At 45.5% G+C, this 12,825-nt stretch overlaps 1 protein-coding gene across 10 annotated transcripts in view; it reads right to left on the minus strand.

The window, feature by feature from the left end:
• Positions 1-12,077, minus strand: part of si:ch73-103b11.2 (myosin phosphatase Rho-interacting protein) — a 47,832-nt gene extending 35,755 nt beyond the window's left edge. For 4 of the 10 annotated variants that reach the window (XM_062474555.1, XM_062474556.1, XM_062474553.1 and 1 more), the window contains exons 1-3: positions 11,097-12,076; positions 8,288-8,365; positions 5,589-5,654 (exon numbers count right to left, since the gene is read on the minus strand). In XM_062474555.1, coding sequence (XP_062330539.1) covers positions 5,589-5,654; positions 8,288-8,365; positions 11,097-11,216 — 264 coding nt within the window. In that variant the 5' untranslated portion in view covers positions 11,217-12,076. Of the gene's footprint in view, positions 1-5,588; positions 5,655-8,287; positions 8,366-11,096 lie in introns of all 10 variants that reach the window. The other 6 variants (XM_062474561.1, XM_062474562.1, XM_062474554.1 and 3 more) reach the window with 5 other exon arrangements.
• Between the last annotated feature and the right edge of the window lie 748 nt (positions 12,078-12,825).

The following is a 12,825-nucleotide window of genomic DNA, read 5'->3' on the forward strand; positions in this document are numbered from 1 at the left end:
GGCTGATAAGATGGCTATCACAGCCACATCCAGGATGACCCCTGTAGCTTCTGTCAGCAGAGGCTACAGACTAAAGAGCAGAAATCAAAACAGAGGGGAGAGATAGGAGAAAGCTAGGGGAGGCTAGCAGAGTGACAAATGGTTTTACAGAATGCAGACTACCAGTGTCTGAAACTGACAAGGCCTTGGTCCACATGAGGAACTACCTCTAGCACTACAACTACTGCAAATTGTTATTCAAGTTTGGTTCAGCTTTGGAAAGTATAAAGTCGGCAGTGCGGGCCTCCCATTGACCACAAATGAAAACTGCTGCAGGTGGGGGTATCAGCGAAGGGTTGCAGTTAGGTTGTGTGGACGTTACCCACTGGGCAGTGTGGACCTGAGATTAGAGGCCCTGTGAAATGAATGGGTATTCCCATGGTTTTTGCGGCTTTGTGCGACGGGAACAGTGACCCCACTGTAATCCACGGCTGTTTACATTCCAGTAGATGAGTTCCTACTGGTGCCAGGGGTTAAAAAAGGTCTCTCTCGCAGCCAATCCAGCCCACACCAAAACAAGCCTCGCCCATCCCTCACCAGGGCTCTGCAAACAAACGGCAGAAGTCCAACATAGAAAGGCTATCAAGGGAGATGTAAACTACCTCCAACTCCTCCATATCAAAACTCTGTCCTCAATCTGCCCTTCCCGCAACCCCCACCCCAAGTGACACACTCCCATCCATCTTCTCGAGATCTCCCCCCATCCCCAGCCCCCCTCCACCACGGCTGACATGATACAGTCGTTAGTGGTCCTGTTACTGTAGTTTTAATTGAGGGGGAGTCAACTTTCAGTTTGTTCCACTGCTGAATGCCTGGGGGCAGCGACACCAGTGTACAATCCCTCCCCGTGTCCACGTGACCACAAGAGGTGGTGAGGAAACAACAAAAGGGATTTTTGAAACAGTTTAAAAATAGCCCTTGTTTTTTTGTTGCAATCTCTCCTGACGTGTGGCTGATGACTGCAGGCCACAGGTTCTGCAGGTCTAACAGTGTGACTCTCTGGAACAAACATCAAGTCAAGAACAGGGTCAAATTCAAGAGAGCAGCCTGCTTCATTTGACTGCCATCAAAGTAGGCTCCTACCAGAAAGAAACTCAGGTGACTAACATTTTTTATTTCAAAATTACCTGTATTTGTTGCTTAGTTTCTTCGTATGTTTGTGTATTTGGTCAGACATTTGATCCCCCTTTCACTCTCTCTTTCACACAAACAGAACAATGACAGGTTAAAACATCTCACGATGTAACTCAGTAAGTGTCCAGACTTCCTCCTATGGTTATTATATCCATGCATACAACCTTCTCAAGAAAAAGAAACAAACTAAAATATCACAATATTCAAAGCTGTCCTGACTCGAGACAAATCATTGACTCAAAAAATGTCACAATGACCTATGTGCAGATGCATACCGAACGGGGCTATTTTCACCCATGTCACATGACACGGGTCACTTGTAGTGGGTGTTAAGGGCACGCTGCCTCCATCCATTAGGTCACAGGGGGCAGTAGGAGCTAGGTGTTACCACATCAATTTCAGAGTGTCGCTTGTGGGGTTATTAGAGAGTGGGTGTTGACACTGATGACGCTATCGAAGTCTCAGCATGGGCTGAGAAAGGTCCACTGCACTCCCACACACCTGCTTTCTCCACTGTGCGATAAAGAATATTGCACGTGTGTGTGTATACCGGACGTAACGTGTACTCTGTGTGAGTGTGTGTACTGACTGTGTGTGCGAGTCTATGAGCATATCTGTGTGCAGAAATTGTTTTATGCTCTCTTTGCTTAAAATAAATTTGAACAGAAACAAAAGGATGTTTGCAGTAGAGTTCCTGACAAGCCTCTGCTCCACTGAGCCAACGAACCCTCCTCCTGTCTGGAAACAGCCGAGTCATCTCTGACGACCCTGCAAGACGCCGCAGGTCTCCAGCCTTCAGACACTCCACACCCTACACAACACCTGTTCCTGACACAGGCCCTGCAGTCAAGCGCTCTGTACTGAGAGCTGATCTAACCACACACACACACACACGTCAGAAACGTCTGCAGCTCAGCACAAACACACAGTCCTCTCTGTCTTCCTTGTCAGAAAGCTGGTGTTGGCGTTTCCTAGCTTCCTACACTAATGGATATGAACGTCAAATATGATGTTGACTATTACATAAAACAGGCATTGAGCAGAAAAAGTAGCCGGGTAGTGTATACAAGTCTTCAATATTTAAAATGAACATTTTATCAACTAAAGGGACAGTTAAAACTTCATCATAGCCTACAGCCCTACACAGTGTGGTCTCACCACCAGAAGGTTCTGTATCAGTGTGAGTTGAATAGACCCCTTAAACACAACAGTTGGAGGGTTAGACTGTGAGAATTCCTGACAAAAGAGAAAAAAAACCTGGAATCCTACATCAGACACGTCATGGTCAAACATTCACTATGAGCTCTCTGCTGAACAAAGAAACAAAAAGGTGTTGCCTAGGTAACTCCAGCCTGAATTGACTCTGTCAGCCAGTTAGCTGTAAAACTATGCAATCAACTAGCTTAGCAAGTATCTGGTGGTACTACTACCACCATTTTACTATAATCCTTTATTTTTTAATAACCTGGGTTATCAGGATATAATCCTTAAGTATGTCTCTTTCTTTAACAGTACATTCAAATGGTTGTGCAACATTGGCCTTGTTTTGAGGCCTCCTGAAGGACCAATACAGCAAAGCACCCTGTTGTTCTGCTGTATTTGCTTTGCATGGCAGAACATATTCTATGTAGGCCAACAAGTCTCTCCCATTCTCTAATTTCTCCCTCCACCCATCCATCTCTCTATACATCCACAGCACCCATTCTCTTTTCCCTCTCCGCTCACCCTCTCTTTCTCTACCCCTCTTCATCCACAAATTTCTCCCCTATTTCATTTACATTTAGTCATTTAGCAGACACTCTTATCCAGAGCGACTTACAGTAAGTACAGGGACATTCCCCCCGAGGCAAGTAGGGTGAAGTGCCTTGCCCAAGGACACAACAGCATTGGCACGGCCGGGAATCGAACCGGCGACCTTCTGATTACTAGCCCGATTCTCTAACCGCTCAGCCACCTGACTCCCTGACTATTTCATCCCAAGCACCCCAACATCTTTACATTTTCTCTTCTTTCTCTCCCCCCCCCCCCTACCTCCATCATGCAGATAACCTTCTCTCCAAACTACCCATCCCATTGTTATAAACAGTGGTGGTAGGCCTACCCCACACTGAGTAAACCCCCACACATACACAACCCCCTCCTTTCCCCAAGAGCACTGAGTGTGTGTGATCTCTCCCAGGCCCCAGCTAACCCGTTTCCCCCCCGGGTGATGCCACATCCTGCGGGTGTAGACCACAGCCCATCTGGGTCTGGTTAGTCCCAGGGCACAGGGTCCCATAAAACTAGGTTTGGAGAAAGCACACAGGGGCACCTTCTCATCTCTTAACCCCAACCCCATGCTCTCTGGCTGGGGCTCTGATGTGGGATTGAGCCCCTGGGTCTTAGGAGACGTCATGCTTTTTTATTTTTCTACTGCTCCAGAGAGACATCCATGTAGAGCTTTTGGCTAGTATATGTTAACTATAGGTTTAAAGCTAGGATACCATTAACATCATAGGCTATAGGCCCATTGGTTGTCATAGTTACACTGAGTGTTTATGTTTTGTGTCAGTGTGATGTGTTGCTACACTAACTGGTGTCAATGGGATGAAACTATCATTTTGTCCGCTGTGCTTATAATGGAATATATACAGGGTATCATGGAGAGGATCTAGTGTGTCAACGGAGAAATTATCCACATTACACCAATTCTCTCTCCCACACACTCACAGGCCATTAGTTTACAGTAGCCTGTACTCCATAGACTATGAACCTAGTGCAGTAGTATCAGGAAAACATGAAACACGACTGACCAAATGTAGCCAAGAGACTAAGGAGCCACCACTCTTCAAATTGTGTCCTGTATGACCAGGGACTGATTATAGATAGCCCTGCCACTAAGCATAGTTTTCACAGCTGAACCCTATAGAAAACAAGGCTTCAAAAACATTATTCACCACTTGAGGTCTACATCTAGAACAGCTGACCCCCCCTCCCTTTGATCCTCCTTTTAGGAACCAGATGAAAAGATGATTAGTGACACTGAGGACAGGAAACAGGAAAGAGAAAACGTCCTCCCTGTTTCGCCTTCCTCTGTATACATCTCGTCCGCCTCCACGGTCTCTGACACCTCTCCCTCTGTACTGTACTTTCCAATGACAGTTAGGTCATCACTATGCCACGTTTGAACCCTTTGACTCCGTGATAAGTAGACAGATTAATCAGCAACATGTAGCCTGACATTGGTTCTTGTGACAAAAGAGATGTTGACGTTAATTTCATACATCGAAGGACGGACGCTGACATTAGGTATTCACATGTAAGTGACAGGTTCCTGTAGAAGGAAATGAATTCTCGACAATCCTTTGGAGCTGTGGAACAAGTTATCCACCCACATAACGCCAACACACACACACACATTGAACTGAATAGCCCTCATCCCACTGTTATATAAAGGTACTCAGTATCACACCAGCAAAGGGTGCACAGAGAGAGAGACAAGTGTTCTTTCAGCCAATGGGCTTCCACCTCTCACACAGAAAAAACTGCTGGTTCAAACAGCCTCGCTTTCCAAGCTTCTGGATTATACAAATATAGACCAATCAATACAACCTGCCTCCACTCTGCATCTTGTTTGAATGTTAAGTGCTAGCGATGAGAAGGCTGTGTACAACTGATACAGAACTGTATAGTGTATTCAAAAACACAATAAGTGGTTCCAAGATGATATCTCACTTGGCCTTGCTCAGAAAGTTTTTGGCACTGATAAGAAGTAGTTGGTGAGGGGGAAACTTACACAAGACGTATTAACAGTTTAAACAAACACACGTGGAGGTCCTCGTGTACTGTAGACCTACACCTGACTTCTCACAATCTCACTGACATGTGGCGTCACTTCATTCCTTCTTTAGCACCTCACGCCCGGCCAGTTAGCATAGCGCTTAGCATGTTAGCACGATGCTAGCTAGCTAGCTAGCAGGGCTGTCTGGCTGGGGTGACAGGTCTTGTTGACAGTGTGGTGACAGGATGGCTCAGTGGCCACAAGCCAATCTGACACATTCTGCAGGTAGGCCTCAAGAGTGACAGATTGCCACTCCACTTACACACCAAACACGATAGGCATGTCCACCTTGACTCACATAATAAACATGTACACAACATTCTATTGTTTTGTTGTTTGAATGAGTTGTAAGTTACAAGCCATTCTCTTCCTTTGATGAGCTCTGGGCAAACAGCTCCAGTTATAAAACCTTCACGGCAAGGGACTCTCTCGTAAACAATGGACAAAACAATCGTAAAGTCAGCTTAGAGTTGTAGTAATTCAAATTGGAGCTCATTGCCAAACTGCAGATGGTGACAAGCACTTATGAGTGTTTATCGCTAGCCAAACTATCCCAGAGCTAAGCAAGCTACACAACAAGGAAGCTTTTACTCACCATCTCATCCAGGGCATAGCGCAGTAACCCATGCTCATACAGGATGAAGAACCGTCTCTGCCATTTCTGTTAAAAGACAGAGCCATAGAAAGAAGGTGGATTTAGTAACATTTGCTTTGTTCATTATTTACCACAACAACAACAAAACATGGCAAAGCTTACTATGATTGTAACTGTGTCCTGTAGACAAAAGTTTGATATACAACAGATCCTAGGCTTGGAGCATAATGGGTGGTAACGAGACACTGTACAACTGACAGGGTTTACTCCTGCTTACAGTAACAGCTCCCTTCTCCCGAGGCTGATGTTGCAGATGGGCTTGTGACTCAGCGGCCTAGATCCTACACCGAGGACTGAGCCAAAACTCTCACACTGACACGCACACTGCAGCAGTTTAACCCTTAGGGCCATGCAGCATCCAATACGCTGGCCTGGCTCAGTTTCAGCATATGCCAGATACTAAACCTTGAATTATTTGCTGGACTATGTCCTCACCTCCCATGAGTCACTTCAAAATATTAAACATCCATTACCAGCATTGTGATAACCCCCTGACCTGATGAGTCTTTCAGGAAGATCATCCCCACCCCCCCTCAGACAAAAGCGCTTGGAGCCCCAGAAACAGTGAAACTGTTTCAGTACGGCGTGTGCTACCCGTGGGAGGCTGGCTTGTGCAAACAAACTAGATGGGAGATGAGAGAGGAGCAAATATTCTGCTGGGTTCTCCATGGAACACAGGACAGTAAGCCAATCCTGGATGACAAGCACATCAATCCATAGCCAAAACATCCAAAACCTCCAGTACATAGATTGCTAGGCTCTTGCAGTTCTCTCAATTCCTTCTACTCCCATTTCTAAACAACGTAAACAAAGCATCCATCCTAGTGGATGGATGCTTTGTTTACCCATCCATCCATCCATTGTTTACCATCGATGGATGGTAAACAAAGCAATGGAACTCATTTCGGATGAGGTAAAAGTCTACTTAATTTTAGAGAATAACATTCTGAATCTCTCAGCCCACACCCTTTCATAAGTCCATCAACGACCCCTCCTTCCCCTAATGCACGGGTCCGTCCTGGTGTTGTGTTACCAGCCTCCGTGTTCTGCCGAGACCCATCAATAAAAGATGAGAAAGTGCTTTGTGATCTACGAGGCATCAGGGGCCCAGAACGGGGATGGCGTTAGTTGTCCTCTGCTGTGCCCTGAGTTGAAGGACTTCATATGGGCCTGGTTATTCAGCAGGGCCATTAAGTTTGATATAGAGCTCACAAGGGTCCACTGATATAAGATGTTAAAGCTCCTTGATGAGGTTGGGAGGGTGAGAGAGCAGACTCTAAAGAGCTATTACACTCAACACCTAACATAGGGAGTGGGGGACTAGCATTAAGAAGGATCTCACCACAAGGCCTCTGGCCCATCCGTCGGATATACGTTTTGTTTTGTGTTTTACATATACGCTTCTCTGATTGGCTCTTTGGGATGTTAAATCCTCTTGGAGCTCCAAATAAATCACAGTACCATGGTTCAACAACCCTTTCTATTCGCAGAACAGCTTGAAACCCCAACTCAACACCAGCAGTCAGCCCAGTGTTTATTTACCCCACAGAACAAAAGTGCATGTGAGCCCAGCACTGACAGAAATAGTGCATTTGGGGGGTGTTGACAGCAGAGGCGGCCGGAGGCTGCAGAGATGCTATGTGCCCATATGGAAGCCATCAGGGGGGGCTGTGAGAACCCAGAATTTTCCCACTCCTCCTCAACATCCTCCCTCGGTCTCTTTCAGGACGCTCCCTCCCTCCGTCGTATCATTTCATATCAGGGCCGAGGGGAGGAAGTGGTTCTACTGTGGGAGCGCCCCTCCCCCTCCCCCCCCTCACTGTAACCTCCCCATGAGACGGTCCACCAAGAGATAGAGTCAATAGAGTCAACTGACCGGGAGTCAGTTGGCTGAGCGGTGAGGGAGTCGGGCTAGTAATCCGAAGGTTGCCAGTTCGATTCCCGGTCATGCCAACTGACGTTGTGTCCTTGGGCAAGGCACTTCACCCTACTTGCCTCGGGGGAATGTCCCTGTACTTACTGTAAGTCGCTCTGGATAAGAGCGTCTGATAAATGACTAAATGTAAATATTATCCTCATTAGCTCCTGAGAAAGTGAGCTGGAGGGGGGAAGGGGGGCTTATTCTAAAGCAAACCAGCCTCCCACAGGAAGCGGCCATGGACAGTAGTGTCCCAGATCCATCAGGGCCGGGTGGAGCTGGGATTGAAAGGGGCCTGTAATGTGCCACTATACACAGAATAGAAACGTTTACTGAGTAGAATTAAGTGAAAGGGTGCACAACACATCCAGAACCTCAAGTTTACCTGAGTCAGCTGGAGGGTGTATGTTGACTTGATTTAAGAACCTACCGGTACTAAGATTGTAGTCCAGAAAAAGTATTCTGATTTAAAATCTGTTGCAGTGTTTCAATCTGCAAAGCTAATGCTCACTAGTACTGACCTTTGAAAGGGAAGGAATCAATCTGCACACTGATATTTTCTTCTTTAAAAATACCAAATTGTTTACGGTTATTGTTGGCAGATTATCAGACTAATCATTTCAAGATAAAATCTTGAATGAACTGTTGTCCACAGTTAAAACAGGTTGGTGGGTGCGTGTGTGTGTGTTTCATAACCCAGAGCCGAGGTGAGATCACTTACCCGAGATCTGTGCAAGGGATTGTCGAAGTTTGTCCCCTCTGGGGCAAGCAGCAACCAGCCTCCATATATAGGTTTAGCCTGATGGCGGAGGGACAAAAGCAGTTAGAGATGGCTGACATAAACCCCGAACACTGTGGATGCAACGTGTACATTAGATACAGGATCAATAAAAGGGATAATGTTTGCTAAGTCACTCTGGATCAGAGAGCAAATACATTAACTATTGAGGTCCACACTGAGTGATATAATATTATATCTACAAAGCTGCCTTTTTCTATTAATAAAATAGTCCTGTGTTTGATGCCGTGAATAAAATAAAAAAAAGCTAGCTGGGTCATGCTTGTCTATGTTAGATAGCTGTGTATGTTGTAGTCAGGCCTACACTGTTTGGCTGCATTCCAGAGCGCCATGCTAACCTGTACTGCCTGGGAAAAAATGAAAACCTTACACACACGTGATTGTTTTCCCTCTGATCCCCTAAGTGGGTGGGTCAAAGGGTGTAGGGAGCGAGAGGAGAGGAGAAGCCAAGCTTTTCCGCCATCACTCAAGCTTTGCTGTGAAAATTGTACTTGGTTTTGGTTTAATAACTCCTGCTCTGTACTAGGACATGCTCTCTGGCTGCTTTATGTAACACCACAAACCTGAGCTCTGTGAGCTACAACTTGATCTGCAGGGATTGGTATGAGTGTGGGATAATAACTGCATGGAGTTGGATACTTTGGCTGTTTTGTCTGGCTAGCGCTTACACCTAAATACCTAAACAAACAAATTGGCTTATGTAAAGTACTCAGCTATAATTCCATGTCCACATCTTTCTGCTTGTGGAAAACCATAAACACAATACTTCCTTGTGCAGTCAAGATGTCAACATATTCCTCTCATGCACTCCCAAGTCAGAAGCTCATTCTGTCGATGTTCGCTTGTAATCCACGGTAAGCCTACTTTCTCTCCGATTACCATGTCTTTGCAGGACAGTATGTTGCTTGGATTAGCATGAAGGCATGATCACAGCGCTGGCTAGCGACACTTGGACGCGTCTACTGAGGGCCCGAAGCACCAGTGACGTGACCCAACCCTGGCACAGCATCGCTAACCTTTCCTACACACACATGTCTGAGTGCTGATATGCTTAAATATTGATACTGGGGCCCTGGTAACCATCTTGGGACACAGCGGGGGGTTCATGGAGAGCAGGATTCCATCTGACAGTTCAGTTTAAGCCTCTACTTATATGATAACGCCACCGAGGAGAGAGCAGTCGGGGTGGGGGGGTCAGATGGATCTGGAGGAATGTCATTTCCATTCCCTGATATGAGAGCGAGAGCGAGAGCGAGCGAGAGAGAGAGCGAGAGAGACAGGGCATGGCCGGGAACAGAAAGGGCTCATCTCTCCTCACATGGCCAGACGGGGGGGGGGCCAGTGGCACATTCTCCAGGGACAGAACCGGCAAGGCGGATCTAGGTCAGCTTTTACCCTTCAATGGTTAAATGCAGTCATTTGTGAGTGCATGTGTGTTTGTGAGGGATAGAAGAAAAGAGACAGAGTAAAAGAGACAAAAGTCAGAGAGCGAGAGAGACAGATACTGTGTAGTAGTGCTCATTTCACAACTCCCTCATCCCCTCTCCATCCTAATGACGATGTAATACTGCACTGAGGGTTAGCGGTGGTGAGGGGGAGGGAAAATACTGAGGGAATGACAAAAGCTTCCACTGAAAATATGTTTGGAATGAGACATACTGAGCAAAAGTATTCTGTCTGCTGCAGCTGGGTTCTGAGCTAACTAGCCCTGTGTCTGACAGCAAAGCTCCTGCTGGGAGTCCAGCCTATTAACTCAGACATGATAACACATACATCAAACATTGTGCAGAGTATGACAACAGGCTAAACCTCAATGTTATTTTTAACCAGGGAGGGAGGGAGCTCATCATATGATGTGCAATGCTTTGTAATACGCACCACCCTTCTTTTTTTATAGATCACCTGCTCTGGAAAACAACCAACACCTCGAGACATCAAGCCAAAAAAAACATTTTGTCTTTCTCTTCCCTTCTTTAAGTGTGAGCTTGTGTCAAAGGGAGAGAGAGGGAGAGAGAGCGGGGAGGGGGAGAGTGAAAGGACGGCAGAGTCCTCGAATGTGACTAAAGGACCCCCTGCCTTTAAACAGCTTAGTAAAGCCGTCTTAGTAACGATAGTGAAAGTCAGCATAGTTCAGTCTAACCGGATGTACATTTCATGCCAAACGTCCCCTGTGCTAGAGACAGACAGGACTGTAAAGGGATGCATGGTCAAGGTTCACCTGGCCATGATGCTTCTAATAGTCCTTTGGGGAGTAGAAGCTGTGATTATTATGCTTTTAAAAGGACTTCAGCTTAAATGATTCAATGTGTCTGTGCAGTCACTCCAAGGATAATTCTCACCTGTACCAATTAGGTTCACCCATTGCTAAGCCTGACTGCACAAATACAAATAAAAAATGCTGAGATAGTAAACCTGGGCAAAAGCACCTTTGACATACACAGGTGTGACACTGACATAATGACATATTCAAGAGTAATGACTCAGAGTTGAGATAACTGTTGGCATACGCGTGGGCCATATAGCTAATTACACCAAATCAACCAAACCTTTAAACCTGACAGTTTATATTTGATGATGTCAAGCTCAATAAACGGAATCGTCAGCCATAGGCTCTATACACACACTCATCGGGGATTAGTCAGCGGAATGATAGGGCGGAATGAAAGAAAAAGTTTATGAAAGAATGACGTTAGTTTGGTTTATACATGCATAATCGTCAGTATCTAATTACCTGGTTTAAATCCTCGTCGTTCAATAAATGAGATTCTCTCGGTTTAAAACAGTTCTGACATTTACTTTTGTTGAAAATATTGGCTTGGAATTTCCGACAGGGATTGTCTTTTGAGGACATGGTTGACGGACACAGGTGCCAACAGAAAGGTAAATGACCAGAGTTCCCTTTTTCAAACTGCGCAATCCAATTTGTATGATTTCTAGGTCGCTTTCAACAGCTGTGGAACACTGCTCTATCCACTAGTCCAACATGCCAACATAAAACACATTCAAAAGCCCGATATGGGAGGTCTTGGGGAGAAAAAATGCCCAGAAAAACTTTCAAAAGACCACCCCACTATTCCTGAGAGGCTTGGTGAAAGTCTTCCAGTAACGGCATTCAAAACGGATCGTCTTCTTGGCTATCAGTTTAACACAGCGAATCTCGTTAAAATCGACTAATGCCTACAAGTAACGGGCACAGGAATTAAGTAATATCAATGATCGTAATCATCTTGCTGCTCGCGAGGTACCTCCCACGGCTCAGCTGGTGGAGCTATTGCAATAACTTTTGGCTCACAGGCTGGTTTACATCGAAGTTGGTAATATCGATGAGAATCCACACAATTTACTTGCGTTCCTTCTTGGTTAGTCCTTCACGAACATTTTGGCATCCGAAAAATCAAATACAGGTGACAATTCGGCCGGCCTCTTGCTTTACGTGGGTCCGGTGAGGCTCCATGGCAGAGGCACGGCACAATATTAGAGTTGCAGTTTCACCTATATTTCAACCAAGTCCAAGTGGTTTTACGGATTGCATTGCAGCTCAGTCCGTCCGATTGACGCTTGTTGTTCTCTTCAGGGTGAAACTCCGCGATTACACTGACCTAACTTTGCAAAACAGTCCTTGGTCATGCCTTTAGAGTGCTACGTCTGTAGCAACAGTACGCAAGCTGCTGAAAACGTTCTTAGGCTGATATTTAGCGAAAAGCCACGGGGAGCCAGTCAGTTGAGAGGAGAGGAGGTACACAAAACGACAGAGCGAATGACTGCCAGCTTTTTCAACCAATGAGAAAAAGGCGCACGCCTCCTGATGAAACCGCAATAATATGCATCCAATAACAACCATCAGAAACCGCTGCCAATTTGGATCATGATAGGTGGGCAAGCAGTCAAATGTTTTCCACTAGCAACTAAACTGAAATTATGTGCACGTAACATTATTGAATAACCTTCCCAATGACTATAGAGGAAACCTATTGCTTTCAAGTTCACTTTCAATACTCATTGTAAAGTGTCTGGTCTGAAACCTACCTGTTTAATCAAATGCAAGTGAGCGCCCTCGTGTGGTTATTTGTTTACTTAGGCAGTGAAATAAAATAATGACCCACACTGTGATGCACCCAAGAGGTATGTCTTTACACAGTACTTAACTTCATCATTCATATCAATCACGATAATCAATTGTTTTGGAAAACCGTTACCCTTGAACCCCAGCGTCCAACAAGTCTACTGGTGTGTGCAGTATAACTAAGGCGATTTTAGGATCAGCCATCCTATTAACCTTAAAACTTCAATAAATCAAAGCCATGCGCTCTAACCCAGAATCTCTTAAAATGTACCTATCCCCCATCACTAATCAACAGATTAATGGATGAGATTGAATTGTGTTGAGAAGCACCATTTGCATATCTCAGGGTTGAGGATCCACAATGTTTTATAATTCCCTTCCTCAAACTACAGTGGTG

The sequence above is a fragment of the Osmerus eperlanus genome, chromosome 12 (genome assembly GCF_963692335.1).
Source record: "Osmerus eperlanus chromosome 12, fOsmEpe2.1, whole genome shotgun sequence".
Lineage (NCBI taxonomy): Eukaryota > Metazoa > Chordata > Actinopteri > Osmeriformes > Osmeridae > Osmerus > Osmerus eperlanus.